We start from the raw sequence: 16,882 nt of genomic DNA on the forward strand, positions 1-16,882 counted from the left end.
GGAACTTTAAAAACAAACTCTTTCAGTAGGAATAAGCGTGACCATTCCTCTGTGGCAAACGTTGAAGGATGTAGGTAGTTTGATATTTCTGTCTATGCTGTGGTCATCCTGTTAGCAAGATCATATGTACCATGTCGTTGCTTATATCTCTCTATCCTCATAATCACACATACTAAATTTTGTCATTATTGTTATCACAACTGTAAGGAATACCATCTAAAACTTAAAACTATTAATAGCAATTGAGAAAGGTTAACATTATTGGGCTATAGGCCCCTAAAATTATGAATGACATTGCCATAAAAATTTTTTATAATCCAACTTTAAAGAGCCAGTGACACTTTATTGACATCAAATAGGATAAATCAAATGCCCAGCATCCACACAATATGAACGACATTGAAACTTGCCTGCAAGTAATTATGGGAACCTTAATTTACTGGTTTAAACTAGAGGTAAGATTTTCCCCTACTTTCTTGTAAGTGGAGAATGATGTGGTTTTCAGCCAAACCACATTCTTGTTTTCTTGCTTAAGTGTTTTCTGACAAAATTCCTTATACTATCCATTTCCTTTGTTGTCTTCCTGGTTAATATTTTATTAATTTGCCAATAATCCAAGTCTTTAATTTAGATGGAATCCTTTTCTGTCATCCAAATAATATTTCTTGTTTGTCTTTGTAATCTAAAAATCATCATTCTGTCATATATATATATATATATATATATATGTAAACATATATATGTATATGTAAATATATATGGCCTACTGGCTTTAGTTATCTTATTAAAATTCTGATTATTGTGTTTTACTTTGTTCATTGATACTAGGAAGCATTTGTAAATTCTCTGTTCTCCACTCATGATCTTTAATTGTAAAACTCTGTTTTCCTTGAAATAGTTAACTCACATACTCTTTTCTCAGGTTCTCCATATCGAGACAAAATCACCATTGCAATTCTTCAGCTGCAGGAGGAAGGCAAGCTGCACATGATGAAAGAGAAGTGGTGGAGGGGCAATGGATGCCCAGAGGAGGAGAGCAAAGAGGCCAGTGCTCTAGGGGTGCAGAATATTGGTGGTATCTTCATTGTCCTGGCAGCCGGCTTGGTGCTCTCAGTTTTTGTGGCAGTGGGAGAGTTTTTATACAAATCCAAAAAAAACGCTCAATTGGAAAAGGTAAATGTCACATTTTTACAATTTAAAACACTGATGTTTCTTCTGATAAAACACAAGTAATCTATTTTCCCCTACTTTCAACCATGAGAAATGCTCTGAGCTGTGGCTATTAATTGTTTCATATCATTCATTCTATAACTAAAATACATATTCTGTGAAATATATCTGCATATTTCACAAAGACTCATGATCATCATCATAATCTTTCAATTAATTGACAAAATGTTTAATTGTCAGTTGCAGGAAAAAGAGGTATCTCTATCTTATTTAGGGCTAAGTAAAAAAGCATATATATATACATATAGAGAGAGGGGGAGAGAGAGAAGAGGGAGAGAGAGAGGAAGAAGGAGAAGAAGAAGGAGGAGGAGGAGGAGGAGGAGGAGGAAGGGAAGGAGGGAGGGAGGGAGGGAGGGAGGGAGGGAGGGAGGGAGGGAGGGAGGGAGAGAGAGAAATATATATACTTGAAGTTCAGTGCTGTTAAATTAATGGAATGATATTGTTACTGAGGGAAGAAAATCAGAAATGCTTTGCCCAAAACAATCTCAGGTTTTAAAAACAGCAATTTGAAGCTAGGCAGTAAATACAATTTAAAATCTGAGAGTAGAATTACTCTCAGATTTATTGTTAGAACAATTTAGCTTGAAGTATGAAAACTATTACTAATTTTTCACATTAATAAGTATATGCAAATATTGTAGCTTTGCCACTGCATATTTTTCTTAATGAGTCTTTAATGTACTATATTCAAAATCTTTATGAAAATATGTATAACCCTAAAAGTGTTAATATGATTTTTCTTTGTATTTTAATATGTTTAGTCACTTGTACAAATGGTTTTGTACTCTAGTCTGGAAACTTTGTGATCCCTTAACTTTCATATTTCTGATTCTATAATATCTTTGGTTCTATAAGTATAAAGAAAAACTTGAAAATCACACAGATAGCACACATAATTTCTGTATATACAATTACATCTCTAGAATTGAAATGAGCAGAATTCTTTTCAATCTTCCAGTGCTGTGTTTAGTTTTCTGTATATAATTATTTTGGTTTTTGTTTTTAATAAAAGAATATTTTTAAATATTTAGTCAATGTATAAGAATGATATTGTCTACTCAGTATTAGAAAAGTTTATGAAGTTTTATTGTTAAAAATACAAAGCAGAAAAATGGTATTTAAAAATATAGTAGGAATGGTAAAACATGTAAGATGCATCCTGTTAATATTCTTTGAAATGTACATACCAGAAATTATTTTTGTAAAAACATAGTTGACAAATACCTTTCTTTAGTTTGGATGATTTAATGTTATACATTTTGACATACTCTTAAGCATGAAATTTGCATATACAATGTCTTAAATTTTACTTGATTATAGTACTTGACACCTTTTTAGTCATCTTTCACAAATGAATATTTTGGTAACCCTATTCAGTCTGACATTACCATATGTAAATTTCAAACATTTGTAGAACTTATGTTCTCACAACATTAAGGTTGTGTATTTTTAGTGACCTGGCTAAGTCAAATTCTTTTATGTTAATATACGTTAGTTATATATAAGTACACTTTTGGTATTGTGGTCTTTTCTATGACGTGAAAATGGGTTTGAAAGCAAATCAAAATGACTATACAAATTTTAAAAAATTGTCAAGTTTACAATAGTCATTTTTTAATAATTTGCCAAAACTGGTTTTTGGTTACTTTAAAATCAACCCCATATTTATGAAAGAATATTGGGTTTTCTAGTGAGAATGTCTAGCCATCCATATGTAATGATTCTCTTAAATCTATCTTAATATTAAAATAAAACAAATTAAATATAGACACTATTGGATTGTATTGTCATTATCTCTAGATGATTCTTCATTTGATTTACCTGAGCTCTGTTCTCCATAATTAAAAAAAAATCATTTCTTTTAATTAAAACTCAAGGAGTTTGGTTATTTAATTTTGAAAACAAATCTATGTGGTTGCTATCACCTCTAACTGATTCAGCTGAACTCTTCAAGATATTTGGATATTTCAGAAATGTGGGCTTATTATGACTTTTAAAAATTAAATAAAATCATATTTATTGACACGTGTAAATACACAGCCACACACACGCGCACACACACACACACACATTAGTATGCTGGAGAATGACTATGTTGGAATAAGTGAACAACATTTAGCCATGATCACTGATTCTCACAGAATCTACATTAATTTTATAATGAACCCAGGTTTCTCTAACTCTGTATATAAATCTGCAGCAAATGTCCCTGTCCATAGTTGTAGGGTTTCCTCTTCCTTCCAGTTTACACATTCCTCTTATCACTTAAAAATTATCCTCAGATTTCCAAAGTCTTACTTTTTATTTTGACTGAAGTGACCATTGCTCTTCCTCCTTCTTTGCCTATTTCCACTGGTCATTTTAGATCAGGCACTTTGGTTAGTCATTATATTGTCCAGAACAGTTTTCTCACGATAAAAAAAAAAATAATGTGTCTGGTCTCTTGGCATAAGCTTGTTTCTACAAGATATAGGTGTGTTATAATACTTGTTACAATAGAAAAGAATGTGACTTGTATATTGTTTTATACTTAAGTAGCTATATGTTACATCATTTAAAATATTTCTTTCTACATTATGATAGTTTGAAGGTGATTTTTCTCATACTAAAACATGCTAAAATATTAAGCCTATCTTTTATTTATGAACCAATCACATCTCTCTTATTTCTTAACACATTGTTACATTTACATTTCTTATTTCAATATGAATATCTTTTCCCCAATTAGACTTTTCTCCTTTTTAGAATTAAAAATTCTAAATTCACACCATCCTTTTAAAATCTCCAGAAGCTTAAGTCATACCTGATGGCAAATTTTATCTAGCCATCTATCTATGATCTATCTATCTATCTATCTATCTATCTATCTATCTATCATTTATGTATGTATCTATCATCTATGTATCATCTATCTCTCTCTATATCTAATTACCATGTATATATCTGTTTGTATACTTCTCTCAAACTGATCTAACACAGCTATCATCTTTTTGTTGTTTAAATTAATAACGTAGCTCATTATAGGAACCTATTTTTAAAAATATAAAATTGGGGATATCACTGTTTTTATGCAGTTCAATGTATTAGACTAAACAATTATTGATTTATTAGTATTGATTTCTCCTATTTATTGTGATAATTTCAATTTTGGTTTTACTTATTCATTTTTCTTAGAAAAAAGTCTCATAACTTCATATAGAAGGTTAAAATTTTAATTAAGCATACTTCTGGATTTTACTGAGAACTATATAAACTTACCAACGTATATATATTCTTATATGAATTTATTATACATTTGTCATTCCTTCACCTTAGATTTTATTAATAACATTAAAATCAAAGTAAATACTTGTGATGTTTCCTAACAAATATTTTTTAGGAATTTATATCTGTAATGAATTGTTTTATATGTTAAAACAGACAAGCTGCTGTAATTCCATAATCAGTTCCTAAATGCTTCATTGTCTATTTTCATCTTTATTCACTCTACAATATTTTAGTATTTTTCAAAGGATAAGTGAAATATACTTAATCTGAATGATCTGTGATAAATAATATACACAAATCCCAGTTGAATATGTTTGTAAGTAGGTAATAGTATATGTAAATACATAATAATAATATTATAATTATAGATATTTAAATATAAAAATGCCCTTGAGATCTCATCTTCTAAAATATAAATTAAAACTAATTTGAAAATGTACCTTTTCTTCTATCACTGATGTTTTAATGTTAAACAAAAGGCAAGCAAGTTAAAAATGAAAGATGAACCAGAAAATATTGACATTAATGATTTAAAATTATGAATTTTATTTTCAGATAATACCTAAATGGTATAATTTTTAAAATAACAAATTTAATATAGATATAAATAGTAATCTTTATTTTAACTTTTGAGATAAATCTTTATTTTTCTTTATATTTCAGTATTTAATTTGACCATTTAGAATGACATAAAGAATGTTTTACCTACCTGAATAAATAATTTACTAGTAGGTATATTTTATTTTTAAGTTAACTTTGCCTTATATTTTCATTGACTTTTAATATGTTGTCTGATATTTCAGTAATTATTAAATTTGAATAGACATTCAAAAGAACTATTGCCCGTCTCTAAAAATGTTCATTTATATTAGGGCCTGAATCACCCCTTAAAAACTCCTTATATATGAAGGAAAGTGCATAAAAAAGAGAATGTTGATTCTCAGAGATAAAAAAATTTCATTAGTTAATATTGCTTGTTGGTCTTGAATTGGACCTGTGTTCAATTTCAACACCTACATGGTGACTCACTATCAACTATAACTCAACTTTTAGAAGGAGCCAATAAATTTTTTCTTTCTTCATGGGCACCAACAATGTAGTGCACAGGCTTATGTACATAAAAAATATCCACACATATAAAAATATGTACATAAAAATTGAAATAATTTTGTCTCTCTTTTAACTATGATGACTGGTTTTGTAAACACATTTGTAAGAAATTAAATTTTTATAAAATTATTTCTAACATAATGTTTCTTAACTCAAGCATAAAATCACTATTTAGCTATTCTGACATTGCCTTTCTTTTAAGAGAACACATAATTCTGTCTTATTTTGCTTGTTAGTAAAAATAATAGAGTAAAAGTTTGTCATTTATTTGATTTATATAAGGAAAACAGGTTTCATCATGAAGTTAAAAAAAACTATAGTACACATTGTTTTATTGTATACTCTGTATATAAATTATTGAGTTTCTTGAAGTAGAAACATAAAAAGGTGCTGAGAATATTAACTTTATCATTTTAGCACTAAATTAATATACATAACGTGTCTGAAAACTAAAAGTACATTCTCAGCCATTAAAATTATATGTATTCTGCCCTGAATACATGCGTGTGTCGACTTTTCCCAAAATGTTTGGAGTATACAGTATCTCAGAACTGTGAGAGATCATTGTTTTAGTCATATGCCACTTAAGTCAATGTAGTTGTTGCTAAGGGAACACTGTCCAGTCTCAAACAAGAAATCTCTGTTATATATTTCTAGTAAATCAAAACAAAATGTTTGTGTGTACATAGAAAGTTTTTATTTATAGTTTTCTTAAGAATATATAAGGTGGCTATAAATATAAGGGGTAGAGGTATAAGAAAAGTCAACTTCTCAATTTGATATCTGTTAAGAGGAAATCAGAGTTATTTAGTTTAAATTTGCAGGACAAAAGATCTTGAGTTATTAACAGAAAAACACATTTCAAGCTGAGTGCATTATGTTTTATCAAAATCAAAAGCTAAAAACAGGCTGGTCTCATATCTTTTTATATGAATTAGTTTCAGAATTTTAAAGGATTGGTGGAACAAAAGTAATGCTTTTTAAAGAATTTCCATATTGATAAAAGTCTAGCAATACAGAAAATGCTCACAAAGATTTAAGTCATGCATTTACATTTTACAAGTTATACCTAAATAAAATACAAGCATCTATGCTTTTAAATTAATTTTTGTTAATTAATTAATTCACTCAACATCCCTATCATAGTTTCCACTCTCAGTCTTTCCATCTCACTTTACCTCCTGGCAGTGATTCCTTCCTCACTTTCTCCTTAGAAAAGTCTCAGAGAAAGGGAGATTTCCCATGGCTATTAACCTGCCTTGGCATACCAAGTTGCAGAAGGACTAGGCTTATCTTTTATTGTGGCAAGGCAGCCCAGGGACACAAAGGAGGGGAAAGGAATCCAAAAAAGACTAAACAGCTATATTTGGTGAAAGATATTCAACTGATTTTAAATTTTCAAAAGTTAGAAGTTCTAGGAGCATTAGAAGATATTTTAGCAGTAAAGTATACAGTTCTTTAGAACTCAAGATAAAGTTGTGAGTAAAACTGAATAAATTGTCCACTTTGGCATCATTTTTATGTCACTGTCTAGAAGTAGGATGTTTTTTTGTTTCCCCAATGAAATGAATAAGAACTAATGAATGACTTTTAAAACTGTCTTTTATGTAAACACCAATTATAAACAGGACACCTGCCTTCATGTTCCTCTCTAATCTTCCAAATCAATTAATCCATGCCTGTCAGTTGATAATAATAACCCATTTTCTTTATCACTGTGAACTATATTCTAAAATTAAGGCTGGACCTTGATAATAATTATTCTATCTTATTTTTATAAGTGGCTTTTGAGGTTTTAAAACATGGTTCCTCCTTTAGATTAAAAAAAAATACCAAGACCCTTGAACTTATTGTTAGCAGAAAAGAAATGTGCATCTTCATGGATAGTAATGCTTTTCACAATGAGAGGGACTGTCCTGACACTGTTTAAACAATGACCTCCTCTGGAATATACATATATATATATATATATATATATATATATATATATATATATATATATGAGAGAGGCAGAGAGAGAGAGAGAGAGATATTATAAGTTCATTACATTTCTCCCTTTCTGCTCCTTGCTCCAAATTGTCCTACACTCCCATTATTCTCTGTCAAATTCATGACTTTTTCATTAATTGATATATAAATACATGATTATTTTTCAAAATTTTTCTTTTAATTTATTTATGTGTATGTATACATGGACACATGACTGTGAATACAGGTATTCGTGGATGTCAGACATTTGACCACCTCATGTGGGTCCTGGGAAATGAATTCAGGTCCTCTGCAAGAGCAGGAAGCACTCTTATCTGCTGTGTCATCTCTAGAGATCTTATTGACCTGTTTCTTCACTGATTCTTTTCCCCTGAAGTTGTATTTAGAACATATATAAGTTAGATTGTTAAATTGGAAAAACACATTGAATCTTTTTATTATACTCCTTTTTAAATTCTGTCACCAATGTTTTAATGACTGGTTTTAGAATTTAAAAAATGTGTTAGCACAAATCACATTTGGAACAGGGTTTATGATTTCTTAGGCTGACTTTATTTCAAAAAATGTATTAAAATACAGACTTATGAACTTTTAAATAAAATACTTCAAAGGGTGTGATCTGAAAGCCTGTCATTTATACATATATGCAAAGAAAGTTCCTTATGTTAAAAAATGATCTCACTTACACATAGAAGCTAAAATTATTGATTATATAGAAGCTAAGGGCAGAACTGCAGTTTTCAGAAGCTGGGCTGTCAGGTTATGCTTAAATAATTATAAGGAGTTCTGGTGTCTCTCAATTTTTATGTATGTTTGTTTATTTTGTTTAAAAGTTAAATGTTTTAAAGTTGAAAAGATCATACTTAATAAGACTCAAGTTTTTCATTTAGCTGTAATATGAAAGTCATTTATATTTTAATATAATTGTTAACAATGATAAAGTTTGCACATCCTATCTACTTCAGCTTAATAACAGAAGCCTCCTGAGCCTGCCTCCTGGTTGTATGAATGGAACTATTAGCAGCAATGTAATAATCAACACTTTTCTTCTTAAAAAGCATACATTGCTGTATTGACTAAAAAGGTTCTATAGCTTCTTGCCTTTATTTATTGGTTGTACAAGTTTAAGTAAAGAAAATGTAACAATATGGTATAGTGCTGTACTTTTATCAGTCTGATTATATTTGAAGAATATAACAATGGGTAAATTTTGTTTGAAGTAAAAAAATTCTGAAAATACTTTATTACTGTGTTTATCAATATGCTTATTATTACAGAACAACCCAGGCTGAGTGTAGTATGCTATATTGTTTAATGTTCTGACCTAACTTTCCATTTTTGTATATTTTTTGTTTGATTTATAACTATAGTATGCAAGAATAAAGATTACTAAGAAGAGAATCTAGGTAAATATTCAGTTGGCCATGAACTCATGAAGAAGGAGGTTACTTATATATCTCAGGATTTGCAGATCTCTGATACTTTTGATGTGCTAACCTAAGATCTACAACTTGAGTTTTCAAGGCTTAGTTTTATTTTTCTCTAAAATTATAGCAGTTGTGTAAAGATATCTCTCAAAAACCCATGTGTCAATTTTCCTATGACAAAACTTTTGTAAATTCTTGAAGGTTTTCAAAATTTTGCAATAGCACAAATATTAAGATTAAAGTTTATATAATGTTTGAACATCAATGTTTTAGCTGTTAGCTTAAACTCTTAGTGGCTTCTCTCTTATGTTATGTTATACCTTAGGTCAATTCACTTGTGGTATATAAGATATTAGGTGTTTGATATATCTTAAAGGCTGCCAATTATAGTCAGAAAAAATATGGGAAATTTTTGACTTGGTTGGATTAAATGACATTTGTTTTTCTTACAATACCAAAATTTCTAAATATCTTACATAACATTTACATATTTTATTACACCTTATCTGTTTTTAATTCAGTTAGTACTTAATGTGATATAATTTCCTGTGACTGATCTCAGTCATCATCTTGACTGCATATGACCCACCATTCTTGAGTAAGTGCCCAAAAAAGCCAGAAAATAACTTGAAAATATCAATGGATAAGTTGTCTATCTATAATTTTCCATTAAATAGTTTAAGCTACAAAAATAAACAAAACATTTTGATTGGTTTTCAGTGTCTCATAGATGCTCAACAATTTTCCTATAGATGTTCAATCCCTTTAGGCAAAAAGACTACAAATATTTTTCAATGAAAAGTAGCATAATGTTTAGTTACATTATTACTTTTAAGGAATAGGACAGCAGGTCACATAAAATATTGTTTGTTAGTAAAATATATCACATGATTATCTTGCTCAGAGGGAAATACATTTATTTAATGAGGATTAATAAACTTTAATTTGAAAACCAAAAAGCTAATTCCTTTTTATCATTTTCTGGTTTTAACATAGAGTAAACTTCAAATATGTCAATGTTTTATATGGAGCATATTTACAGGTAGATCCAAGCCTTCTTCATTTCCAAGGATGTGTAAATAACAGGTTGTTTCATTCAATATAGTGAATTTTATGAAGAATTTTACTTATTTTAATGCAATTATACATGCTAACAGCTCAAAGATTTAAATTTTCATTTTCAGGAATCTTCTATTTGGTTAGTGCCACCATACCATCCAGACACTGTTTAGTAAACTTTTGAAACTTTCTAAAAGAGGTTTTTAATGATGGTTAGTATCTTTGTGCCTTTCTTATCCTTTTTGTAGTCTGTTACCTTAATGTGGAGAAACATTTTACTGTTGTTTTCACTCTAAGGAACTTTCCACACTGAAGAACACACCACATGGGTTCATCCCCAACAAAAGGGTTCAAAGGCAAGGTACTCTTCTGTCCCTCTGCCTCTCTCCCTCCACTCCTCCTTCTTTTCCCTGTCATTCTTTCTCTTGTTTTTTAGTGACAGTCTAGGAAAGTCATATTAAGTGCACATGAGTATTTTAGAGACATTTCAAATTAGAATAAGAAAAAATCCCAGTCCAAATTTAGAACTGTCTCTCTTGAATGACATGAAATTAAAGCTATATTTAAACATCCTTGTACTTTTTTTCAACACAGACTAGAAGAATAAAGGCTCATAAAAACAGCATGTTTTTTTCCCCCCTGGAGACACAGAGATCTATTTGGAAAATTTGTAATTCAGAACTGAGGTAGATAAGGGAGGGCCAAAATGTCAAAAAATGAACAAAAATTAATTAGAAATATAGTTCCAAATTTATGGTTAGCAGACATTGAAATGAAAATAAAAGATAAGAAAACCTTTTATCATAGTGAATTTATTCATAAATAAAACTGTATTTTTTGTAATGGCACACTGATAGGTAAAAAAATTACTGGCAAATTTCAGCTCATTCAGAGAGAAAACAAAATTAGTATTTTGAAATTACATAATAAAAACCACAGATTGATTAAAAGTAATTTGATAAAAATTTTGTCTATTTCATACAAGACTTGCATTGGAAATGAGGGTTACAGTTTAATTAAGATTAACTAATTAACATTATCCAATGTAATTAGAGATAAAAATAAAGATTAGATATTTAATGGAGGCAGAATTTTATTTATACTTTATGTTAATATCATAAATTTGATACTATATGATATTACTTCAAAATTTTTCATATGTATTAATGTATAGTCTGAAGCAAGCACTAAATACCAAGGATTAAATATTTTATTATAAATGAGATAGAATCTTTTCTAGTAGAAGTTATATGCACATTTATATTTTTCCCATGAAAACAAGCTATTTAGCCTATTGGCTTAATAAAAAAAATTAATGTTTCCACTTTGTTTTGTTATAAAACTTATATGATCAAATAGGCTGAGGATAAGATTGCAAATGGTGTTCAACATTAATTGATATTTAGAAACTCTGTATTAGATAAAGCCATCTTTCAAACAATTTAAATTCATTCACATTTTAAACCATTTTTAAATGTCAATGGGATCAACTTCTAACCTTGTTATAATAACTGTATTATATTAATTGATTCTTCTATTAAATGTTTCAACAGAGAGTCAAGACTATCTTACCTCAAGACAATGTATTTCTTCCCCTTTTGGAATCAGATTTTTCCATTTCTACCGTGTTGTCATCATCACCATCTTCATCATCATTATCATCATGTTGTTAATAAATACATCTAATAGAAGGTATTAAGCAATAAGCAACACCATTCCAATGTACCATCTGGCAGTGGCATATAGATAGAGTTTTTAATCAAAATATGTCATGAAATTTAAAAGCTATTATTTAGCACATAATAAATATTGTCAAGCAATGGAGAAACCATTACTAGCATTTAATCTTCACCTATTACAAGTGCTAATAGATTAATTATTTTACTTATTCAAAGTTATTAAAGTCTTGAAATTTTCTATTGTTATTTATAAAGCTTCTAAGTGCAAGCAAACCTTATGCAATGCATTTAGAAGCACTGTTAAATAAAAAGGCATTGGAGTCATATGTAGCTGTGGTTAACTACATCGCTATTTGAAGAGCATACACGTGCACAGGCAACAACAGCTCAGTATTTTGTCATTTCCATGAGAGTGGAACACTGAAAACACATGGGGTAGAGAGAAAAGAATAAAAATTACAGCAACTCACTGAAGAAATAAAACAAAATTGAATAAAGATAACGTAGGCCATGGAAGGAGTTTTCTGAATTAAACTTGAATTTTGTGGTGAGGCAATAAATAAGTTAGATCCACATTAAGGTTAAAGTCCTCAGCACAGCATGTCCAAGAACAAGAAAAAGTTATTGAGTATGGGGATGGACACGCAAGCAGAGAGTGATGTGGGAAGAGAAGAAAAAGAGTGCAGAAAAACAGCAGGAACATAGGTCATGACAAGGAGACTGATTCAGAGAATTCTTCATGAGAGAAACAGGAGAAAAAATTTGAACTGTTTCTTATGTAATGCAAAACATTCATATCAGAGAATTCTTTACAAAAGAAACAGGAGAAAAAGATTTGAAATGTTTTTTATTTGATGAAAAAATTGATATTAAAGACCTCAATTCTTCCAGTAACTTTACCTGTAAAGTTTCAACAGATGAGAACCAGACTAAAAAACCTACTAGAAAGTGAGTATATGAACATGAAGTAATAAAATAGGTTTTAGAACTATGTCTAAATCACAAAACTATAGACAAATTGTTTTACTGTGTGTGAGCAGTTGCAATTTGCATTCTCTTTGAGTTATTTTACACCAACACACAGAGGCCTAAATAATTTATAATAACAGTTTGATGTCACAAACAATTATAACTCAAAATGTTTTTAAAAAATTTAGAAACATATATTCTTTTTTATCTTGCATTCTAAGATGATAAGCTACAAAGCAATAATGGGTAACTCAATAGTATGTCTCAAAATACCTATTTTTTATCTCATCATGTTTCATATCATTTTTTAGAGTAGTAAATATTCATAAATGTCTAACTGTATATTGTGTACATTTTTGGGTTTTGTATAGAAGATTCTAATTATAGTCTCATCCCATCTGACCTTTCATCTATAGTATGTAGTTGGGTCAGGGATCTGCTCTCTGTCTCTTAAACAATTGAGGAAAGAGATTAACAAAATAATTATTTTGCATAAATGAGTCTACTATGAATAGCAAGATGCTGAACTAATGAGCCTGCTATGTATACTAAATTGGTGGAAAATATTTTGCCAATAAGATGAAAATCATAGATTTATCCTATCCAGATGGGATAAACTATTTTTGTCTTTCTGTTACAAAGACATTGATGATGAATTACAAATAATGTTTGATTAGGTGTTTAAAATGTGACAAGTTCCCATTTCATGATTGTATTATATATGTTTCTAGTCACTGTCATTGTTGTATAGGTATAATAATAATAACAAAACTTGTAAATAAATTCCACATTTTATGTTTATATTTTGTTTGTCTAAGTGCCATTTTTGTTGTTTTGAGATATACAGTACAGAAACTATGTTCAGAGAAAATTTGTGTATCTCATCTTCTGACCCAAAAGTACATCTTTTATAGTATGATTACTTAGAGATTTGTTTGTGTTTAAATTTTAAAGTAGACATCTATATAATGCTAATAAACTTTACATATCACCATAAGAAAATCCAATTCAATCTATCAGAATAATAAAATTTATTAATGGAGAGTTTATTTCATTATCAGGTGGCAGATTTTTTTTTAAACTAGCCCATATGTGGTAATATTCTCATTATTGTATGTCATGTATTGAAATATAATACTTTGTTATAATCATCATGAAATACTTTAGGCTGACATGCTGGCCAGTGTGTGAGAATGACTGTTACATTATGTCCATCTATAACTTTTGTAATGTCAATCTCTCTGTGTTCTTCTGTAGAGGTCCTTCTGTAGCGCTATGGTGGAAGAACTGAGAATGTCCTTGAAGTGCCAGCGTCGGCTCAAACACAAGCCACAGGCCCCAGTTATTGTGAAAACAGAAGAAGTTATCAACATGCACACATTTAACGACAGAAGGTTGCCAGGTAAAGAAACCATGGCATGAAGCTGGGAGGCCAATCACCCAAGCACAAACTGTCGTCTTTTTTTTTTTTTTTTCCAAACAATTTAGCGAGAATGTTTCCTGTGGAAATATGCAACTTGTGCAAAATAAAATGAGTTACCTCATGCCGCTGTGTCTATGAACTAGAGACTCTGTGATCTAAGCAGTTTCAGTGATCAGACTTGATTTACAAGCACCATGGATCAACCAAGTTACACGGGGTTACACTGTTTATCATGGGTTCCTCCCTTCCTTCGAGTGAATGTTACATGCAAATGTTGTGGCTGGTTTCAAATGCAGTCCAGAAAGAAACTGCCGGTTCCTTCTGAAGCTCAACTGTTGTCAGGAGATAGAATGTTGGTACCCAAAAGGGTAACCAATAAAAATGCCATAAATTTTTTTTTTAAAAAATGCGTGAAATCAGCAAAAATTGTAGTGTTACAAGAAACAATACAGTCCCATGGTCACCACCAAAATAGAGGTGATACTGTTACTAGCCCCAATACTCAGTAAAATCATCATCTGAATAGATAATATGTGTTCATAGAATGTGAAAAATGTAATGCAAAACACATCAGTATTCAATAGAAGTGGAACAGAAAGCAGACCACAATCAGTTCCTTTTATTTCTCAATAGTCTGTGTCATGGATTGTGATATAGATGGCAATTACCAAGCTACTAATTTTTTTCTTAAAATACCCATGGCAAATATTTTTAATATGCAACTTGCTCCCAGAAACCCCTACCCTAACCTACACCAGAAATAAAAAAGCAACCATTGGTATAGAGATTCTGACATAGAAGATGATGTTTTGCAATCCTTGTCATGAATTGTAAAACAAGGCTCGGTGTTACTGGTTATGTGGAAGACTGAAGCTTTCACTCTGACATTCTGATATGTCAACTGAAACTCTCCTTCCTCCTGGAAAGGACCTTGATGGAGCCTGGGCAGATTCCATTGATAAGAGAATGGGGACTTGTCACCAATATTAAAGTACATGACAGAACTTTGAGGTGGACTGCATTTAACAATAGTCACAATGTTAAAAGAACAAAATTCTTGAGCAGTTTTTTTTTTTGTTTGTTTTGTTTTCAAAAAATGTTCAGGTTTATTTGTGGAAATGCAAGATTTCTATGAAAATAGTTTTTGTATGGAAATTTTTGTAATACTTTTTATCAACAAACTAAGAACATGTGTTCCTGTCAGGGGTGTGATGTCAAGCATGAACGGTAGTGCGTGTGCACCACCAACGTTTGGTGAAAACTATTTTTATCAAGAAAAAGGAATCATAGAAGAGAAATATTTTCAAGTTAGATACTATAAAAGCTAGGTGCACTACCACCACAGCTTGTAACGCCACACCCCTGAGTCCCATAAGGCAGATGACATTGTAATGAACAGTTGTGTGTAAAATGGTAAAAGACACAGACCTCTTGACAACATTGTGAAAACAGTTGAGTGCACACAGTTTGCTGTTTGAATCCAATGCACAAAGATTTTACAAAAATCCATTAAAATTATGTCCATTTTACTTTCAGCTTTGGCTTTGATTTTTCTCTTGCATGTGTAAATGAATATAACATGTGCTTTTGTATAGAAAGTATACATCAGGAGGTCTTAGGATCTCAAAGTTAGTATCTTTCCAACTTCTAGCAAAAAGGAAATGGACAGCCTGAGGGTGCTTCTCTCTCTCTCTCTCTCTCTCTCTCTCTCTCTCTCTCTCTCTCTCTCTCTCTCTCTCTTCCTGTCCCTGTCTTTCTGGCTCTGTCTATATATTGGTTTCTCTGTCTTTCTCTATCTCTCTGTCTTTCTACCTCTGTCTCTCTCTCTGTCTCATTTACACATACACACACACACACACAGGAAACATATACACATTGTTTTTAGAATTAAGGTAGCTGGAATGAGAAACTTTATGATTTTAGAGATGACAAACTTTATCTTATCTCATTTATAAGTGGAAATAGACTAAGTTCACTCTACTGTGTTATGCTACGAAATGGTCATATATCTATTTGAAATTCAACTTATATACAATTTTAGAATTTTCTGTGCATTGATAATTCAATAAACATTACCAGATGGACAAAAAGAGAAAAGTTTAGAATTAATAATTAATTTTATATCATAACTCATTAATAGAAACTGTAAAACACAAACTATAACAGTTTTATGTTTTGAAAATCAAATTTGTAAGATTCAATTGATTTTTCTGATTAATTATTTAACTTTAAGCAAGCGATTATAATTGGAACCTCTTGCAAAGAAAGCACTGGAAAAGTTTCATAAATTATTTCTTAAAATAGTAAAAAATTACATAATGAAATTATCTCAGTTTAATTAAGATTTATATATGTGAATACTTTAATATTTTTGTGGTATGATTATTATCAGATTTCAATGATTATTTTGTTCAAGCTACAAATGTGGTTATATAAATCACTGTTAAGGTAGCAGTACTGGTGTATTTAGTGAAAAGCAAGTTTAAATTACATAAATAATATAAAGTGTTCATATTACTAATGTTTTTAATCAACAAATTTTAAATTTTCTAAAAATATAAATTTGTATCCTAAAAACTTCAACATTAATATTATAGGGAAATTCCACAAATATATAGAATCTTACACATGTAGGATTTACACATTCAATGAGAAACTGTCAAAAATTATCACTTGAAGCCACTCATTTAATAAATGAGAACTCTCACTAAGCAATTTTTAAATATGTT

General features: G+C 30.0%; 1 protein-coding gene across 5 annotated transcripts in view; it reads left to right on the top strand.

Moving 5' to 3' along the window:
- Grik2 (glutamate ionotropic receptor kainate type subunit 2) overlaps positions 1–15,688 on the top strand; it is a 630,456-nt gene extending 614,768 nt beyond the window's left edge. For 2 of the 5 annotated variants that reach the window (XM_034524652.2, XM_076917170.1), the window contains exons 16-17: positions 923–1,173; positions 13,988–15,688. In XM_034524652.2, coding sequence (XP_034380543.1) covers positions 923–1,173; positions 13,988–14,152 — 416 coding nt within the window. In that variant the 3' untranslated portion in view covers positions 14,153–15,688. Of the gene's footprint in view, positions 1–922; positions 1,174–10,207; positions 10,295–11,635; positions 11,775–13,987 lie in introns of those variants that run through there. The other 3 variants (XM_076917171.1, XM_076917172.1, XM_076917173.1) reach the window with 3 other exon arrangements.
- Positions 15,689–16,882: the final 1,194 nt, after the last annotated feature.

Source organism: Arvicanthis niloticus, chromosome 20 (assembly GCF_011762505.2).
Source record: "Arvicanthis niloticus isolate mArvNil1 chromosome 20, mArvNil1.pat.X, whole genome shotgun sequence".
NCBI classification, from domain to species: domain Eukaryota; kingdom Metazoa; phylum Chordata; class Mammalia; order Rodentia; family Muridae; genus Arvicanthis; species Arvicanthis niloticus.